Raw genomic sequence first — 20,585 nt, 5'->3', positions numbered from 1 at the left:
TTTGCATTCACAATTTTCGCACACCTTGCGCCGTGGCTAAGTTTTGAGCGACAAGCGCGACAAGATAACAAAAAGGCCTTTTTGTAAGGCGCACCACCAAGTGCCAAGTGGTGCCGCAGTTGAAGGCGGCAACGTCGTGTGCAGCTATTAAGGCTATGGCTATGGCTGTGGCTATGGCTATGTGCGCGGCTTTGACTGTGGCGCCGTCTGTCCAGCTGGGAACGGCGCTGCTCCAGTGGAGGAGCGCGTGGGCGTTCGTCTAGCGCCTGTTTGGCGACAGCTCGCGGCGATCGACGGGCTGGCGGGTTACTTGTAATTAAAAAACTGCCCGTTGCTCCGTTAAGATCTAGCAAGAAAAAAAAAAACCTGCAACAAACTGCAGCGAATTGCAATGAATTTCAGCATTGGCACTGCCTACGCCAAGCGCATTCCTTGCTCTCAATCTCAAAACTGCTCCACTATTAACATTTTTTTCTATTTGTTGGCATTTTCAATAGAAATATGCAAAACGCCCCCCTTTGCAATGTGTCCGCTGGAGCGGTATATGTTTTACTTAACATGGTTTTGCTTTGATTAATTTTGATTTCAATTTCGCTGCTGCCGCGGCTTCCAGTAGCCGCCTAAACTGACTGTCAGCCTCTTAGCGTCTGTCAAGTGAAGTTTGTGCCCAGATTTCAACTGCCAAATTTGGCTACAGTTAAGCCAAAAAAAATGAATAATAATAAAAATAAATAAATGCTAAATTTGGTATTTGCTTCCTCAAACAATTCAATGGGGAATTGTCTAAAGTGCTTTAAATAAGAATTTTAAAAGTAACGTAAAAGTGTTAATATAATAAAAATCATTGTTTAAACAATGAGAATATTAATCTTTAGTTAAACAAATCAGTCTTGCTTTAAAAGAACAAAATGACGAATTCAATAGATAGATAATATAATTTTCCATCCATAACATAGCTTTTAAAATGTTTCCTTACTTTTTATACCCAATGAAAATGTATGAAAGGGGTATATTCTACTTTTTCTCAAATCTTAGACCTTAGATTAAACTACATTTATCTTCATTCAGAAGTTAAATCCCGAAATTTAAACGTAGTTTATATTCCTTTATAGAATTAAATATCTTATCTTAAACTGAATTTAAATTAAATGCAACTGAAACCAAGTGGACTGCATTTTCCCTTTAGCTTCCCTCCAAAACTGAACTTTGAAGCGGACCCCTTTCATAGGTTTCCGACGGAAAGTTGTTTTCCTATCGAAACATTTGAAATGCAGCCCTGTTTGGAGTACTTTTAAGGTTATGTTCAGTCATATGTATAAACATTTCAAATGCTTCGCAGCGTTGCATTTGCATGGTCCATTTGCGCCAAGCCGCAACAGCGCTCAAGACCCCTTCAAAAAAAAAACAACAAAATTAAAACCAAAAACTAAAAAAAAACAACCTCTATAAAAGGTTGTTTAGCAAAAAACAAGGAAGAGAGGCGGAAAAATAAAAGAAACGAAAACAAAATGGTATATTATTTTAATGCAGTCTATATCAAATTTCGGGCCACAAGACCCCGAATGCACTGTACATGACACAAATTACGCGACGTGCAACTTGCAGGCACTCGTCGTCCCGTCCCCCCGTCGCCCCGTCGCTCCGTCGCCCCATCGCCTCGTCAATCGTCAGACGTCATGGGAGCCGTTGGAATACTTGAGCTCGTCCCGGACTTGTCGCTCGTAATCGGAGCCTGAAGTCGTGTCAAGTGCCAGACGAGGAGCAACGGCTTCTCGTATATATGTATATATAGGGACTTTGTCCCTAGTTATTCCATGCCAATGACTCTACAATTACCCAACTTTTATGAGCCGAACCGCAAAATCGTAAATGTGTAGCGTAGCCGTAGTTGGATTAATATAGCCACAATTAAATTGCGGCTTGTGATTAGAAAAGGGTTCACATTGTGGTTTTCGGCTGTGGTGCAACAGAAACAAAAAACCACTGGGAATTTCGTAGCTGCGGCCAAAGGAAGGTCAACGGCGGTTGGCGGTTGTTCAAACAAAAACATGTTTAAATCATAGAGACACGAAGTTTATCAAAGTAATTTAATAAGGATCGAATTACTTCTGAAGGGAAACCCATGTTGGTGAGCGGAGATCATTAGCCAAGAGGTTGTTACCTAATTGCAATATGATTTACAGACAAATAGAGGAATAGAGGAAAGCAACTAAAGTCCACTTAAATATAACATAAAATAAAGATTAAATTATTTTCACTGATTATTTCGAGTTTACGCAATGAGTAAAACCTTAGGAATTGTTGCAATATCTAAAGACCATGCATAAAGGTATTATTAGGTTGCCGAAAGAACTCTGACCAGTGGACCCGGTCTAGTTTGAACACAATCAAAAAAGCCCACAACTTATAAACAAATAAATGACACTTAATATGCCCACGCAGTTATCTAGCCGACTAGCTAGCTATCTATACGCCTACCCAGAAGTAAGTAGAGCAACTGCCCTTCGTTATCAACATTAACTGCCGCATGGCCAACATAATTCAGAGCCTAGAATATGTGAGAAGAATGAAAATTGAAAGAGGGCAAAACAAACAAAAGAAAAACCTGCGACAAATGATTGACAACCGGGTAAAAAAGAGCGAAAAAACAGCGACGACATTTTGATAAACGAGGCAATTCGTATCTCTGCACCTCAAACGGGCACACGTTGTGCCAAGGGGTTAAGATCTGTAGGGACACAGTGCGGCTTCTTATCTTATGAAGATGACTGGAGTTCTGAGCTAGCAAATGAAAAGTAAACTTTGGCTAAGCACATAAAGGAACGAGAAAGACCGAAGCAATCTTTGCCAGGCCGAAGACCAAATACCCTTTGTGGCTTTATTGTCAAGCGATTGTTCCTATATACCCAAATGATATAGTACTCCGGGCCAACTTTGGTCAACATAAGAGTTTATTAGTCACAACTTTCCACTGATCTTTCCTATCGGAGCTATATATAATATAGTCCGGTCCGATCTACCCGATTACACGTCTATATCGACCCGACTGATCAATAATATGCATAGATACTTTAAGGGTTCGGCTAAATCTCCTTCTATGCATTACACGTTCCGTGAGAGAATTATAATACTCTCTAATAGGGTACACAAACAGCTAGGGTACCATTAAATTGCTTAACAAACAGGCAGACAATGTGTGTATCTTTGTATCTATGAGTACGTATCTGACTGGGCAGGCACTTGTTGCCCGTAGAGTCTATTCTATTCTGTTTGTCTTAGCTTGTTCCAGTTGCTTTTGTGTTCATTTCGCTGAGATAAATATGCTGATATGTTCCAGTTTTTGTAGACCTGCAGCACTTTCGATTTTCGGAAGAGATTCCCAGATCAACAAGCCTTATCAGTCTCGAATTTACGCAATAATTCGTGCTGCCTTCGCTGATAAGTTTGGGGCATTACGTTTTTTGACAAATTTAATGTTTCCGTTTATTTATTGCTATCGTTACTTTTTTTTGCGAACAGTCATTGTGAGTTGTGAGTCAATTTTCAGGTAATTCAAGCTAACAAACTTAGAAACTTATAACTTACCTGGCACCAACAATAACCTGCTTCCTGGCCACATCGTATAACAATTCAGAATACCAAGTCGTTTCGGGATCGTAAAATCGTTTGGCTGTTGACATTAAATCTGCAAAAGTAAATATTTATATTAATAAGTATTCTATTATATTACAGGGTATGCCCAAGTCAAGATGGCCTTTTAATATCTTATTTTGCACATTGCATAAGGCCCAGAAAAACAGTTAAAAGCCTCCACTCGTAAGAAATAAACAGCATAAGAAAATAAATGCCTATAAAAATTAAAATCAAAGTCAACAAAACTTGTTGCTGAGTTTGCGCTTCGAGTCGTACTTCACAACAGAATTCCACATCCATGCAAAAAGCACAGAATGAAGACGACGCGCAAATATTTAAACAATAAACACGCAGCGATTTCTGATTAAAAGCCCCAAGTTATTTAATATATATACATATATATATGTACTTATTATATAAAGGGGTGTTAAGATTCCTAAGAACTGACATCTCTGTTAACAGCCAGGCACAGTTTGCGCAGTAAAGCACTTGGCACTGACAGAAATCAACCCAATTTCAAATTCACATGCCTTCAGCATTCGAGTGTTTAACGTGATTGATTGCTTAGCAATTGACACCGTTTTGTAATTATTATCATTATATTATTATTAATGTTTTTTTTCGATTTTTTGATTTTGATAGTCCACAACTTACCTTGATATGATATGTAACGCGAATCATTTTCCAATAACTCAAAGTTTGACTGCGCCTGGTAGCTGCTCAGTAGGGCCCGCGTATTCCTTGGGCTTTGTAGGGTTAAGTATAGTAAAAGTAGAAGCCACAGCTGTCGCTGCATTTTGTCATATTTTAAAATTAACATGCTGCAAAAAAAAAAACAACAGAACAAAGACATTATTAAATATTTGCAACTGATCATAGATTAACATTTATTGCGGATCTACGCAAATGCCCCCGTCTGACAACATTCATTTGTTTAAAATATCTTTAGTTTGATCGGGTAAAACCGGGTTCGGGCTTAAAACAGATTCTAACAAATATACAATCTATGCGCTCATCGAGAGAACTTTAAACAAGGAGAATCCGGGTATTAGATGCCTGATCTATTCGAAAAGTAAGTGTGATAGTCCTATCCCTTACTTATATATTTAAATATAACAATGAATGATATTTTGAATGTATTAAATAACTAGATGTGGGCTAAGTGAAAGCGTTAACTTTTGGCTTAAACCCGAGCATATTTCCCCATTAGCCATGTATAGCTGATTAAGAGTAATCAGTTAAGTGCTGTTCGAATACACTTACTTTATATATTGTCACGTAGCGCTTGAATAGATTATGTATGGTTTTCCATTCAACTTTAGTAATAAGTAGGCAGATTGCAAAAGAGTTGGGTTTATATAAGCATTTTAGAGCTTGATAGCATATGATGAGATTACAATTTCTTCGCACTTTTTTTTCCACAATTCACAATTAATTAAGATCGTATGCTTTTGGACTTTTTCGATCATAAATTGGTACACAGCACAGATGAAAAACTGAAATCTTGCACATTTGTAGTTGGGATTGTTGTAAGTAAAATAATCGAAAGATACGGCACGAAGAATTACCGTTTTTCTCGAAGCAAGTCGCGCATGCCGAAGTTAACCGCGCAGCGAGTCAAAACAAACTGAGCTACGGAGCGGCCGCAGCAACAAAAGACACCAGAGGCGAAGAGCGTAGAAACAACAAAACGGCCAAAGAGCGAACGAGTGAACGATCGCACGAATCAACGAATCAACGAACGAACGAACGAACGAGCGAGCAAAGCAAATGGGCCAAAACGCCGACGCGATGTGCAGCCCACGAAGATGCTTGCTTTGAGAACCGGCTTCTTTGGCCTGCGCAGAGAGCTCAACAGCAGCAGCGACAACAACAACAACAACAACTTGTGTTTGAGCCTGCGGGGCTTAGCATTGGTTTTTATACCCTGGGAGAAGGTATTTTCATTTTGTCAGTAAATATGCCAGAACTTGCCGGATCAGATCAATATATCATGTGACTGTAGTAGTTTTGTATGAAAAATTTAATTTGTTTCAAGATATCTTTAACAAATTTGACTTTATCTTATTACAAAATCCTTTCAACATCTGATCTTATAGCTCTAATAATATATAATCGGTAGAAATATGGGTTTATGTATGGAAAAGATTTCTGTTTGAAAATATCTTAGCCAAACTCGGCAACTACGAGAATCACAACTCCAAGCCCGTAAGTCATATATCTACAAGGGTATTTAATCTTCGGCGTGACGCAGATAGCCGTTCTTGATTGTGTTTTTTTTTTTGTGCTGGGCGCGGTTGCAGTGGCAGCAGCAGGGCAGGGCGCTCATATATCATGCGACAACGACAACCAACTACTTACTGGCAGAAACAGCTACGGGCTGAATCTTTTGGGATCGTCGCACAGCTCTGGTCGGGATTGACAGACGACGCGACGTCCGACGCGGGACGTGCCCAGAACAAGGACAATACTTTGCTGAGTCTGCGTTTTCATTTGGTAGTTCAACAAATTGACATTAACGTCGCGCCGCATAAGGGCACGTGATATACCAGACGGCTGGGCTGAACGATCTTATCGTATAGCAGTGTACCCATTAAAACTCACTTCTCCCCTATCTGTCATACATTTTATGATATATCAGATAATTCCTAGTGGAAACTTTCATTAAGAGACTTTGACAGACTCTAGGCAGTTCCAATCAATTCATAATTAAGTTTTTTGGTTTGAAACGATCTCATAAAGAATCTTTCATAAATAATCCTATAAACTGTATACAGAAAAAGTGGTTCCCTTTAAGAATAAAAACTCTCTGATTTAAACTTATTTCTGTATAGCTCTAGAATGAAGCGCCTTAAGATCTGGTTAACATGACTTTTATCTTAGACCTCAATATGCTGATCAAAAAATCATTAACTTAAAAGTAAACTTGAATTTTACTTAGTAAGACTGTGCATAAGTATCTGCCTAGACACACTTGTGTTTTCTTTTTTGATCTCTATAATAAGATCCGTCTCGCCCACGACATTTTAGAGATCAGTCTGAGCTGCAGTCCTGCTGCCAATTGCAAACAGAGCTCATTGTCAACCTTGACTTTGGCACAGCTGCATCTTGGTCCCTGAACCCAAACATAGACTGGAAGACATGAAATGTGCCGATGCTGCGAACATGATCGCTGAGGATCGGTCTCTAAAGTCGGTTCGGCTTCGATGTTTGGTTGTGTGTTGTTTGTTTATGCCTCAGCATGCAGCTCGGTGCAATCCGAGACTCGGTTCTAGTGTGGTGGGCCGAGAACTGAGAAAACATTGTGGCCCTGACAATATACGACTACCTGAGGCCGTTCATTGTCTGGGATTTGTGCTGCAAGTTTTGGTTAGGACGTTGCCTAAATATGCTAATTACGGTAGCACCAAAAGCCGACGCCTTGTTGCATTTACGGGCTCTGGTAATTTACAGCCTAACCTCTGCTTGGGCAATTGTAATGCTAATGCCCACAAGTCGACCCTCGCATAGATGTACGCTTCCTTTGTGAGTCACGGAAGTGGCCATAAATTCAGGTGGCCTTATCACGCGGACTCGGAGCGCAATGCAAATGCTGGCCCTTCCGGACCTTTTATGGTTTTCACCTGTCAATTTTTGTTATAAATGCATATGAAGGGTTTCCATTTAGTTAAGGGGGAAAGTGATTGCTCAGTTGTGTCGTTTGTCAATATTTGCGCATTCAAACTGAATTATGACCCGTAGATAACAAAATAATCGAACATATTTGACTACAATCTCACTTCGTATAGGGTTCATAGGATTTTTGGCTACCGAATGGACAATGCTGTTCTTTGAGCTCGTAGATATACAAGCCCAAAGGAACATATATATAAAGTATATAATTACTCAGCTGCTTAAATGTTCATAAAACAAAAGAAGTAATTCATTTAGCCTATTGTTGATTGGCATTTATAGGTCACACTTTCTTGTCAAAGGAATCTCCGGCTTAAATCGCGCTCTAAAATGAATATCTTTGTTAAGACAAGCGATAAATATATGAATATTTTTTACACCATTCGAACTCACAACAGGAAGTCCATTTCATTTTATCCCATAGTCATAATCTTTAACTTTCGAAACGTAAAGTAACACAAGCACACACAGTGGGCACTAAAATTTTATGGCCAGTCCATAAATTATTAATTATTGAAACGATCAAAAACGAGATCGAATAGGGCAGATTTCTTCTGCCCCCTCTCGCTCCCAATCAACGATATTTGCCGATTCCGAATGCAAATTGAAAAGACCTCAAAATAGAATTGAAGCCAATAAAGGAAGTACCAGATGAAATATGCTTATGAAATATTGCTTGAGTGCACATCGATTGAGGACAATACAAAAACATTAAAAAACAGATACGAAACAATTAAAGCAATTAGGTATGATCGACGAGAAAATACCCTGCACACAGATCTAGGCTGTATATGCGAATATACATATTGTATATATATATATAATATAAATATCGTAGGTCTAAAAACGTTTTGTCAACACAACAATAATAAATCGATATAAAATATAAAAAACATTAAAACATTAAAAAATGTGGTTTAAAGTGCATATTAATCTGGAAAATATGAATTTTTCGCTTTGTCAAAACAATTTCTTGACATACTGTATACTGTGTACTATATGCTTTGAAGGGAGCGGGAATTACATTTATTTGTCCAACTTTTAGACGCTTTCCACAGAGTTTTATGGAACCAGGGTATGAATAGAAAAATATATGCAAACAGTCATAAATTCAAAGCTCATTGGCGACAATTAAAAGCCACGCATAGTTAATGTCCAAGCAATTAAAAATTGAAATATGCTAAGCGACTTTCCACCAAAACACATAAAAACTATACAATAAAACTTTATAAAATATTATGCGATAAAAATAATAAAAATAAATGTCAACTGAAAAATGCCTTTAAACGAAAGCCAAACAAAATGTTCAATTGTCAAGCCGCAAGCTCGCTTGTTGTTTGTTTTTTTTTTCCAAACATAATTGAAAATTAAGGCAGCTGCCTTAATTTATCAATATACAAAATATGAGTCGACGACCCGGCCCGCGCTCAGGGCTCAGGTTCAAGCTCAGACTGACAACTTTTGAATTTATGACACCATTTATAGGCGATAAGCGGCCCCAAAAGATTCAAAATCAATGCGGAACCAGCTCGGGGCGGCGCGTTTGGCAACTAATTTAAATTGAAATTACATATTTCATTTGAGAGTTGTGTAAATATTTCAAATATTTTCAATCGAAACCAATCAAGTGTCGAAAATATTAATACGCAAACGAGCTAATGGGCAAGCAAAATGATCGAACAACTCTTAAAGCGCGTTCAATAATTTGAGCATTAGCTTAAATATATGTAAAAATATGCGACCATACATATAATATATATATAATACTAATGTGCATAATATCTGGCACATTAGAGTGCCTAAATCAGCCAAAACAGGTTCTTTTGAGTGAACCAAACGGAATCCATAAAATCCAAATGCGAACTGGATCCGAACTTTCAGTTTTACTGGAGATAATATATAAATCCAAAATCCGAACTGGATGCGAACTTTCAGTTTTACTGGAGATAACAGATAAAACTTCCGCCTAATTATTTTCTTTACCCCAAAACGATTCATTTATACGTTTTTCTAGAATCTTTGTTATATTTATCCAAAATATTATTTGATTTCCTATTGGTTACGCCTTTCCATGTATTTAAACTTTTTCAATTTATTTAATATTTTTTACCCCATCCATTCTACTTGGTAAAGCTTTTCACTTTTAACCCTCTATTCCTCTCTCTTCTAAATATATTTTCTCTTCGGCATTCCTTTAAGATGTTATTCAAAATAAACCTATACCTCAATTCTCTTAAAATCCCAGCTCTATATATTTGCAGACTCGCCTGAAATTCCCCCATGCTGGTCAAAATGTATTTACATAAAAATAACTTAACGATGATTTCATTTAAATTACGATTTATTGTAGTCGAACTAATTTATCAATTTTTTTGTTTTTTACATAACGCTCGACATAAATAAGTTTTAACAACTCCTACTGTAACAGAAAAAAATGGGCCGTGGCTGGGTTTTATGCTAATTTCTCGCTTTGAATTCGTAATTTATGAAAATACCAAAAAAAACACCCAAATCAAAATATTGATCTTTTACAATTCCACCTGCTGTGTCCCTAATGATGTCAGTTAAAAAATTAAATATTCCGAACATGCCGCACGCCAAAAACACTTTTGAATCCAAATGGAAACTCGCACCGAAATTCGCACAAATCGATTACAAACCTCGCTTTTTGTTTTTTTTTTGTCTATTTCAAAAAAAAAAAAGAAATAAATAAAAATAACATAAAATTTAGAGCGCTGTCCGCCAAACTTGGAGCTAACTCAATTTACAACTTTTCGAAAAGCATAAAACGAGCAAAGTTTTCAAGTTGAGCATGGCGCTCGCAGAGATTTGTTGGAATCGTTCTTTATATAGACAGACTAATGACTGGCTCTGGCTGGTGTCATTTCATGCCTTTCAGTTGTCAAATTAAAGGCTATGCAATGCTCACACCAAGACTCTCAGATGTCGCGTCTTTTTAATGGCCAACAGCCGACGGCGCACGCAATGGTCCACAGAATTATGACAGACACTGTGCAAATTAGTTGCATTACATTTGACATTCTTAAGTGCGAGAATTAGCAAAGTGTCCTCTTGATAATAAGCCCGTTGACAAGTCTATATTCATAAGCGACTAAAAGTACTTTTACTTTTTTTAAATATATATACAAAAGCATTTGGCTGCTGTGAGATTTGAACCAGCGATCTTCCGTTGGTTTGCCTTGCATTGATTCCGATTGCTCAGGTCAAACTCTTCTATATATTCAGTTGTCAAATGAAGGGCTATGCAATGATCACACCAATGTGCTCCTTCTTTATTTAAGACTCTCAGATGTCGCGTCTTTTTAATGGCCAACAGCCGACAGCGCACGCAATGGTCCACAGAATTATGACAGACACTGTGCAAATTAGTTGCATTACATTTGACATTCTTAAGTGCGAGAATTAGCAAAGTATCCCGTTGAAAAGTCTTTACTCATAAGCGACTAAAAGTACTTTTACTTGTTTTAAATATATCTACAAAAGCATTTTGCTGCTGCGAGATTTGAACCAGCGATCTTCCATTGGTTTACCTTGCACTGATCACGATTGGTCAGGTCAAACTCTTCTATATATTCAGTTGTCAAATTAAGGGCTATGCAATGACCACACCAATGTGCTCCTTCTTTATTTAAGACTCTCAGATGTCGCGTCTTTTTAATGGCCACCAGCTGACAGCGCACGCAATGGTCCACAGAATTATGACAGACACTGTGCAAATTAGTTGCATTACATTTGACATTCTTAAGTGCGAGAATTAGCAAAGTGTCCCGTTGACAAGTCTATACTCATAAGCGACTAAAAGTACTTTTACTTTTTTTAAATATATATACAAAAGCATTTGGCTGCTGTGAGATTTGAACCAGCGATCTTCCGTTGGTTTGCCTTGCATTGATTCCGATTGCTCAGGTCAAACTCTTTTATATATTCAGTTGTCAAATTAAGGGCTATGCAATGATCACACCAATGTGCTCCTTCTTTATAAGACTCTCAGATGTCGCGTCTTTTTAATGGCCAACAGACGACAGCGCACGCAATGGTCCACAGAATTATGACAGACACTGTGCAAATTAGTTGCATTACATTTGACATTCTTAAGTGCAAGAATTAGCAAAGTGTCCTCTTGATAATAAGCCCGTTGACAAGTCTATACATATAAGCGAATAAAAGTATTATTGCTTGTTTTAAATATATCTACAAAAGCATTTTGCTGCTTCGAGATTTGAGCCAGCGATCAGCTTAAAGCCTTATATAGCCACAAAGACAATCTCTTAAAAGGAGCAAGGGAATATAGTGTTTTAACTTTTCCATTTTCCGAACTTTCCCAAAAATTGTAACGATTTCTGTGGTCTGTTTTTATTACACTCGGCATAGCGCCAACTAGATGAGCAGCTGTTGCACTTGTGTTATAAAATCTTAGCACTTTTGTTAAAGGGTTTTATTTTCGTAGCGTGTTGTAAAAATGTGTGTAAACAAGTTCCTATTATTTTAGCGAATTGCCCAAGAAATATAATAAAGTATAAAAAAAAGACCTTTTGTGGACCACACACAAAGTTAGTTTTTGGGTTTTTGTGTTTGTAACTCTTAGAAGTGAAATTGTGTAGAGTCATAAATGTAAATAGAAACTTTTGTCAGGTAAAAGCTTGAAAAAACACAGACGACAGCAATTACAACCAATTGAGTTGAGGATCTACACATAGTATAAGCACGCCTGAGACCAGACCACAAATTGGGAATAGCTGCTCGGCGGCGGGGTGTGTCATTTGGTCTAATCCAGAAGCCAACGTTGTTCCACAAAGAAGCCGAATTTACATAAATTTCAATTGGCGCGCCTTCCTTGCCAGGTTGTTTCTTGTTGTCGACTTTTTTTATATCTGTTGCCAACTCGTTTAATGTCTTCATTTCAAGTTAATTTTCACTGTGGCTGTGGGTGTTGCGGCTCACACAATTTATGTGCGACAGTGAAAGCCATAGAAATATGAGGCACATGAAATGCCAGCCTTATAAATCAACTTGAATGCCCCATGCAACGCACCCTTTTTCGGTAATGCTCACTTTTGTTGTTGCTGTTGCTGTTGTCCCAAAGAAAGGATTAAATGCTCATAAATGACCCCAACAAAAGTGTGCGGTCGCATCTGTGTGTGGTCTTCCACATAAATGTATGATATAAAGACTTTTATATCCAAGGAATGCGAAAGTTAAGCAAACAGTACAGAATAAAGTATACGCACCACATATAACATATTCAAGTAACTGAGCCCAGATATGACATTTTTAATATGATACAATTATTTTACAAAATATTCTAGACCTTTGGCCTGTTGTTAAATAATTTTGAAACACAATGAGAAAATTGAGAATCACATTGAAATTCTTTCAATAAAATCAATAAAACTTTTTTTCATTATGTAAACAAACTCTAGACTTTCGTTTTTATAAACAATAATACAATAAATATAAAATTTAAAGAATAACAAAAAATAAATACTGAGTCACTTTTAAGTAATGTGAAACTAGAAACAAAATCCATGATTATTTCCACTACTAGACTCAAGATATTAATATTATTGAATATTCTTTTCACTCTGAAACACAAGATAAATAAAATAGTTGACACAAATGCCAAATACTTCAAGAACAAAAAAAATATATGTGTAATAAAAATATGCTTAGCCATTTAGCACTTTGACAAAAGCCAACAACAAAAGGCCATTAAGTAAATTTACATAAATCAAAATTATGTTAGACACGACAAAGACAGAGACATTGAATCGTATACAATTTATAAGTATTAACCGAGGCATTTGTAGAATATGATGTTTAAATAGCAAAATCAATAGGCAAAATCAAGAGGGGCACGGGCTACCAAGAATCTGAGCATCTATCGGAAGGTGTTGATAATTTATTATTATTATTAGCACGGCATTGTTGTCCCCTTTGTTTGGGTTTGGCGGAATTCCACGAGCATGTCTCGATTTATAAGGTGTGAGACGGACGTTGAGTAAACTTGATAAAACATAAATAAATAATAAACTATATTTGTTATTATGCCAAAGGGCCAAAGGGGCCCTTGGACTGTGCGTAATATGATACGGGTTGGTCTTGACTGAAAACCCAACAGACTTTTTTTGTGAATCGGTTCACGGTTCCAACGAATGGCTCGCTGTAAAGATCGGTTCGTGAACCTAGTTCCGCATCAAATTCCTTTTCTTGTTCAATGGAACAATCATTTTAATGGAATTCGGGATGCAAACCCGTTCGGCTTAAGCCTGATCGAAAACCAATTCAAAGATCCATTCGATAGACAACAAATTGAAATTCATGTCGAATCAAATGTACAAATTTGTTTATTCCGTCTGACACATTGAAAAAGTAAATAGCTTATTTACAAAAAAAAATATATCTATATTTTTATTTCGAAATTCTTCATTTATCGAAAATGGCGCTGGCGCAACAATACTCGAATATATCGGAGGAAGTAATGGAATATCTGTTTGATCAGAAGATACGCGAACGGGATCTAATTGCCGAAAAAGAGGAGCTCAAATTGCGCATGAACAAGATCGAAGAGCATCTCGTTCTACTGCAGAACCGCGACGACGAGCTAACCTGCATGATCGCCACGGGCAATCTCTACCAGCTGAGCACCGTCAAGCTGGTGCGAGAGGGTCTCCTGGCCAGCCTGACGGCGAGCATGCAGCCGTACCTCAAGCTGCATCGCAAACTGTTGCGTTTGCAACGACACATCCGAGAGGATCACAGCGTCTTGTATGAGAATTTGATCAGAACGCCGAGTACTTAATGCAATGCACCTTATAAAAAGACGAAGTTTAGATAAATAAATTTAGCTGATGAAAACAGGTGTACGTCTAATGCATTAGCCATGCTCTCGTTTTTGGTGCGAGAAGCCTACTTTTAACTTCACTTATACGAGGGGAACGGGATGACTTGAACATTATTTTACATTTGTTTTTATGTAAATAATACGAACAGAAATCTTATAATAATTACATTTTACTCTAGTCTAACTTATAATAATCATCTTATAATAATCTCTCATCTTTTCAACTTTGAAAATGCCCAAGTGTCAAAAGACAACAAAAACTTCTAAATCCCAACATCCCACGACATTTTTTAGCTGCATTTCAGCCGAAATTTTGTTGTAATAAATTTTTTTTTTTTTGTGAGTTGGCGGTGATGAAGCATCATCTGCCAGGGGTAACAACAACCAACAACAGACCCGACTTGTCATAATTAAATGTGTAATATTTGTCTGCGCTTTCGACACCTCTGTCCCCCTTTTCCACAGCTTGGCCGTCTGCTCAACGAGCCGTGAGCTGCGCACGCGCTGACTACATGAATTTGGAAGGGGAAAACGCAGCATACGGGCACGGGTAGCCGGATCGTGTAAATTATCGTTTCATCAGCCATGGGCCTATATACTACCTCAATTCCGGCTCTCCGCCACGCAAATGCAAGCAAACGTACGCGTTCCGCTTGCCTCGTTTCAAAAGCGAAAAGTGCGTCGGCTTTTTGTGGCCTATTGTATTTCCCCGAGCTTTGTGCCTCATTTTCATGATGTATGTTTTCAACTTTCGTTTGTGTTGATTTTTTATTTGGTTTTTTTTTTTTTCGTTTTTGTACGCTTTGTACAACAGTTCGTTGTTTTGGATGCTGCGACTCGATTTCTGTGGCACGTGCGTTAAACCAATATTGCCCATGTGGAAATTTACTATAAATCCAACTAACACGGATATCAAGAAATACGGGAAACCGCTAACCAAATACCCTTATACGCTTACATATCGAGTGTATTGAGCTTAGGTTAGTTTTCTCCCATATTATTTATAAAACAATTAATTGGTCAGCCCTTGTCAATTATATTTATTAAAAAAGGATTTCTGTTGCCATTGTGTTATTTGTACACATTTAAAAGCATTTTTCTCCGATTTAAAAATCCATCAATTTCATTTAAGTAGAAAAAAACTGAAAAAGTTTGTCTTTAGCAAGAGTTTATAAAGTTGATTTTGTCTGATTGTATTCATTGTCTTGATCTTTCGAGCCCTTGGCTCGTGTTCCATGTTGTTAACAAGCCTGATTAATGGGCGCGATTAGCATAAGTAAATATTACACAAATTATGTGCAAAGTGTGCTTAACTATGCTCAATCGTGATTCAATATTTGATTTTTGGGCGGGCAAACAACAATTACCGCGAAATCCAGGCCGAGCAAGTGCACAAAGCGGCCAAATTGTGTCTACGTTAATTAAAAAGCCACACAAAAATTTGCATACAAGACGAAATTGGCTTCAAAAATTGAGTTTGTCTGCGAATTTGTGCGCCAGCCGGCGGCCATTTGGTGGTGTTTTCAAACGCTGTCACTGTCAACTGTCAGCTCGAAATCAAGCACATAAATTCGAAAAAAAAAAAACAAAAATAAATATCTGTAATTGCTTAAATAAATACCCGAGAAGATTGGCCTGTATTCTACCCAAGGCATGTTATTGATTTGATAATAAATATATGCTATTGTAGAGACTGAATTTTAACATATTGTTACAAAATCAATTTCATTTTTGGTTATGTACTAAATAGAATACTATCACACGTTTCTCCCTCTCCCTCACTCGCTATCTTTTATGAAAATCGCCTAGAAAGGCGAGGTTCAAACAGTGGCTCGCATTTATATAAGTTCAATGACATACTGTCGAATAAATGTGAGCTTATCTTAGCTATCACTCACCTGTCCATGCGGATTCATTCATTAATATTGTAGGAATTGTTCCAGGAATTGTAGCTGCAATAAAAAACAACGAAAAATTAAAAGCATATTGATAAATCGCTTTGACCAAATTAAACTTGGTCAATAGAATAATTTAGTAGACTTGTTTTGTGGGCTAGCATAAATTATGGATTTCAGACAGTTACAAGAAAGACGAGAAACCTACCATTCCGAGGGCCTTTCCCAGCCTAAGCGAAACGTGTGCCACTTGACGATCGCCCCCATATGATGCGGGGCACGATCCCACACAATATTAATAACGATTGGCATAATACTATAATGGTGTCATTTTGATATGCGATGTGCTGCCAACGCCAAAGACGCCCCCACGATGCCACGATCTATAGTTGGCCTAATCTCTGTCTTAGCCAACTCGCAAGCACTCTCGAAGTCCACGAGTCTTGGCACCAGTGGCATTATTCGTGTTAGGCGTGCGTTTAAACTCATTAATACAGCCACAATGCGATGCGATGCGATCCATACCATGCCGATAGACTCTGTCCTCGATTTACAATATATCCAAGCATTGCACAGTGGGCCAATGCATATGAATGTCTAACAAATGCCATATGAAACAACTTGCTATACTTGTTTATGAACACGGATAATTTAAAACAATTTAGAACGAAAAATAAGCACAGCTTTGCAATATGTACGACCACGTTTTTGCAGCCCTGTAAAAAATTGTACATGAACACGGATAAACACAGCTTTGCAATATGTACGACCACGTTCTTGCAGCCCTGGAAATTGCATGTTATTTGCTTTGCACCTGCACTTTAACAGCGCCAGCCAAAGCTTATCGATTGAACATCGATTGTTTTGACAATTGTTACAATCGAAAGCATGTAATCGGGTAGCTGCTAACTTAACAGTTGGTTAACATTTTACAAATGTTAAAAGTGCCAACTTCGATTTCCATAAACAAAGCTCCGCTTGCAATGAAAATTTCATAAAGTTTTCATTTATATTCGACCGTCGCCCACTGTGCTCCGGCAGCGCCTCCAAAATCGTAACCCCAGGGTCTGCGTTGGTGTTGTTCAGAGGTGCAGTTGCCGCATTATGTTAGCCCGATGCACAGCGATTTTAAACGGATTTATGCATCGGCCGCCAGATTTCATACAAATTTCCTAAAGGGTTTCATTTTTCACTCTTTCTGCTGTCTTTTGCTGTTGTTTTTGTTTCTTCGACTTAACATTGCGTGGGCCAGTCCAATGGAGCTTTTCATTTCGTTGCAAGCGACGGTTGCAGCCATAAATTGTTGCTGCTGATGTTGTTGTTGTTGTTGTTGTTGTTGTTGCTGCTGTTGTTGCATGTGGTTTGTGGTTTTTGTTGCCGGTCGTGAAAGTTGCGTAAATCGCGTGAAGTAGAAGAAAAGTTCAATACTTTTCAAAATAATTGTAGAAAGTTTTTTTTTTATTTCATCTCCCCCCTTCGCAACATGTTGCATATGAAGTGCTTATGCAACAGCACAAAAAAGTTTGATCAAAGATTCGCTTAGGGGCCAAACGGATTCGATTGAAACCTAATTGACTATCAATTGTGGTTAAACAATTTAATAGACATTGACATGATATGAAAATATGAGTAGGAAAAGTAGGAAAGGGCAGACGAGATAGAGATAGAGCTCGATAGGTTTACAAATGTGTCTCTCAACAATAAGTATGCCTAATTGAGTTGCTTTTTAGTTCAGTATAAACTTAGCTATATACTAAGTAATACTGATAACAGCTGCAGAAAGCTCGTATCATATTTATTATCCAGCAAATAGCTAAGGGAAGTCATTTATTAAAGTCCAGTGCCAGGCAGCAAGATCCGCCAACCATTAAAGTACTTTTAATATGGCACAATAATTTCATATTTTTTTTTCTTTTTGTGTACATTTTGGGTACAACGGATAATGACACCTCATGAGCATATCGCCGTTCCCACCTGGACGGCTGTGTACTACATCGAGACATTATGCGTGAGGCTTCAGTGTCGCAGCTTGACCCACATACCAAGTATGTAAGAAGCAATCAGGCGGCTGGCCAACTCCCCAAATGAAACTGGAATCGAAAAACGCTGCGAAATGGCAAAAAGAAAACCACAAATCGCCGCCAAACTGACTGACTGACAGACAGACTGACAAAATCGGAGCGCGTCGCCCAAAAGGAAACCAGTCGACGGCTTTACGATGGGAACCAGCGCAAAAATTACAAAAATAAATAAACAACATTTTGAAAACTCGAGAAACTGTGTTGACGTCCGCCACAGAGGCAATTAGGCGATTCTCTTATCAATGTCATTCAGGTTCGCAAAATAAATCTCAGCCCCGGACGCACTACTGTAGGTAACGCTTCGGTTAACTTAAATATGCAAAAGCCCAAAAAAAGGTTTATCCCACAACCGAATAATGTGGACTCAATTTGGATACTCTTTTAAACGAGAGCTTTTGTGTTTGGCTACGTGCTTCGATCTTTCCATGCTTGCTTTAGTTTTTAGTTTTTGCACCTATATTTTTGCAGAAAACAATGAAACCCTTTTTATAGATAGAGTAAAGCACGAAAATTGCATAAGTAACGTATAGCTAGACTAGTATTCGACTTGGAGATACCCTGTGCAAGCTGCACCTTGTTAGGCTGGCTAATAAAATCTTGTTTCATAATATTTATCGATATTATTCAAATGAAGTCGCTGCTGCTTTCTTCTGCCTGCAAACCATTATACCCTAGTTTAACTATTGACAGTTAATACAGGGTATAGAAAACATAAACTGTGCATTGCTTTTAAACGACCTTCGCCATTTCGCGTTGCCTTTAAAAGTATTTCGTTGTTGTTGCTGCTGTTGTTTTCTTCTTAACATTTTTTTTTTATATATAAACTTTTTCCATTGCCACGGATGCATAAAACATGTTACTGATCGCTCCGGCTTCGCCTTTGCCTTCAGGTAAACGTAAACATCAACATCTTGGCGTGCCCATCCGAACGGCAACATTTCCGTCAAGCCAGGCCCCACCGTACCAACCCGCCGAGCCAAGCCAAGCCAGCCCCAGAAACTTGGCAACAGAGCCTCAGAGTGGCGTGATCTCTGTCCATATGTGTTAGCGTCTCTCTCTGTGTGCATGTGTGTGTGTGCGTGTGTGTGTGTGAAGTGGAGTCGGCCATTTGAAGGTCGAGCAATATTTCAGGGGGCCTGCATGAGAGGCCCGCCGCAAAAAGAGCAGAACCTGTGGCTGCGGCTGCGACTCGACCAAATTCGAGTTCAATTTTCAGTTGCACCAAATGAGCCTCTCAAAGATTTATGGCAAGGTGTTTGTATCTAATCCAAGTTTGGGCTTTATGATTAACGACTTCAAAGAGCGCTCGCAGCTTATTGGAAATATCCATTGATTGATGTTTCATATGTAAGTGTTCGAGCAGTTTTCACTAGAAATTTTTCTATGGCTACAATGCGAATCATTATTTCAACAGCTTTTGATCTTAACTTAAGACAAGAATTGCAAATCAGTTTTTTATAGATGTACCCAAGTTGATTATAGAAAAAAAGAAACCAAGTTTTAATTATTATAAGATATAAGATATTATAAGATGTCGCAATATTACAATTTAAAGAAAAGAAGAACCTTTTATGTACGAATTTTCTATGGCTACAATGCGAATCATTATTTCAACAGCTTTTGATCTTAACTCAAGACAAGAATTGGAAATCAGATTTTTATAGATTTACCCAAGATATATATGATATTATAAGATGTCGCAATATTACAATTTTAAGAAAAGTAGAACCTCTTGTGTACGAATTTTCTATTTTATGTAAACCTCAAATCTGGTTCAATCTTAGGAAGAGCTATTTATTAGTTTTAAAATAGCAAATGATATGCGTGTGATTGGAATTCATCGAATGCAAACTGACGCCTTTGCACTTCGCAGAGGCAAACGTGATTCGAGTGGCTCCTCCAGCTTCAGCTTCAGCTTCAGCTTGAGTCGATCCGGCGATTGAAGGCGTATCTGGTTTCGCCTTCGCTTTTCAACTGCAATCATTTTCACTTGAGTTCAGTTACAGAGTCAGAGCCGCGCTTGTCAATTCGCATCCACAGCTATTGATAAAGACGAGCGACAAGTTGGCGCTCTCAAACAATTTATGGTCAAAGCCTCAGAAGCAGAGGCAGAGGCAGAGGCCAAGGCAGAGGCAGAGGCGATCATGGTCATTCACTTGTCTAGCGGTAGCCCACATAATTTCTACAATAGTTGGAAGCGTCAGTTTGTTAATCAAATTGCGTACAACTTGTAACACCTTCAAAGCGAGCCCTTCATTAACGCTTAGAGATGGCAGCGGACTATCGTTAACTATCGTATAATCATTTAAAAAAATTACTAACGAAGAAACTGCAAAACCAAAGTTTCTTAGCTTAAAATATTATTTATCAATAAGAACTGGCACCTTAAATAATTCTGAAATATATATCTTTATATATAAAACTATTTGTCCTGTCTAATTG

The 20,585-nt window shown here is 38.0% G+C and overlaps 2 protein-coding genes across 4 annotated transcripts in view; one reads left to right on the top strand and one right to left on the bottom strand.

The window, feature by feature from the left end:
* Window positions 1-20,585, bottom strand: part of Sema5c (Semaphorin 5c) — a 45,182-nt gene that overhangs the window by 7,724 nt on the left and 16,873 nt on the right. The window contains exons 1-4 of one of the 3 annotated variants that reach the window (XM_064689140.1): window positions 16,271-16,288; window positions 16,066-16,119; window positions 4,288-4,454; window positions 3,586-3,685 (exon numbers count right to left, since the gene is read on the bottom strand). In XM_064689140.1, coding sequence (XP_064545210.1) covers window positions 3,586-3,685; window positions 4,288-4,454; window positions 16,066-16,073 — 275 coding nt within the window. In that variant the 5' untranslated portion in view covers window positions 16,074-16,119; window positions 16,271-16,288. Of the gene's footprint in view, window positions 1-3,585; window positions 3,686-4,287; window positions 4,455-4,896; window positions 5,243-16,065; window positions 16,120-16,270; window positions 16,289-20,585 lie in introns of those variants that run through there. The other 2 variants (XM_064689139.1, XM_064689141.1) reach the window with 2 other exon arrangements.
* On the top strand, window positions 13,671-14,183 carry LOC135433210 (uncharacterized). Its single transcript, XM_064689206.1, has one exon. It carries the CDS (start codon window positions 13,763-13,765, stop codon window positions 14,123-14,125), a length of 363 nt encoding a protein of 120 aa, XP_064545276.1. The 5' UTR covers window positions 13,671-13,762; the 3' UTR covers window positions 14,126-14,183.

This window comes from Drosophila montana, unplaced genomic scaffold (genome assembly GCF_035044405.1).
Source record: "Drosophila montana isolate Dmon_TW-CO22-7 unplaced genomic scaffold, ASM3504440v1 contig_3217_1, whole genome shotgun sequence".
Classification (NCBI taxonomy): Eukaryota; Metazoa; Arthropoda; class Insecta; order Diptera; family Drosophilidae; genus Drosophila; species Drosophila montana.
Note: the sequence above shows the minus strand (reverse complement) of the source record. Positions and strands in the feature narration are given on the sequence as shown.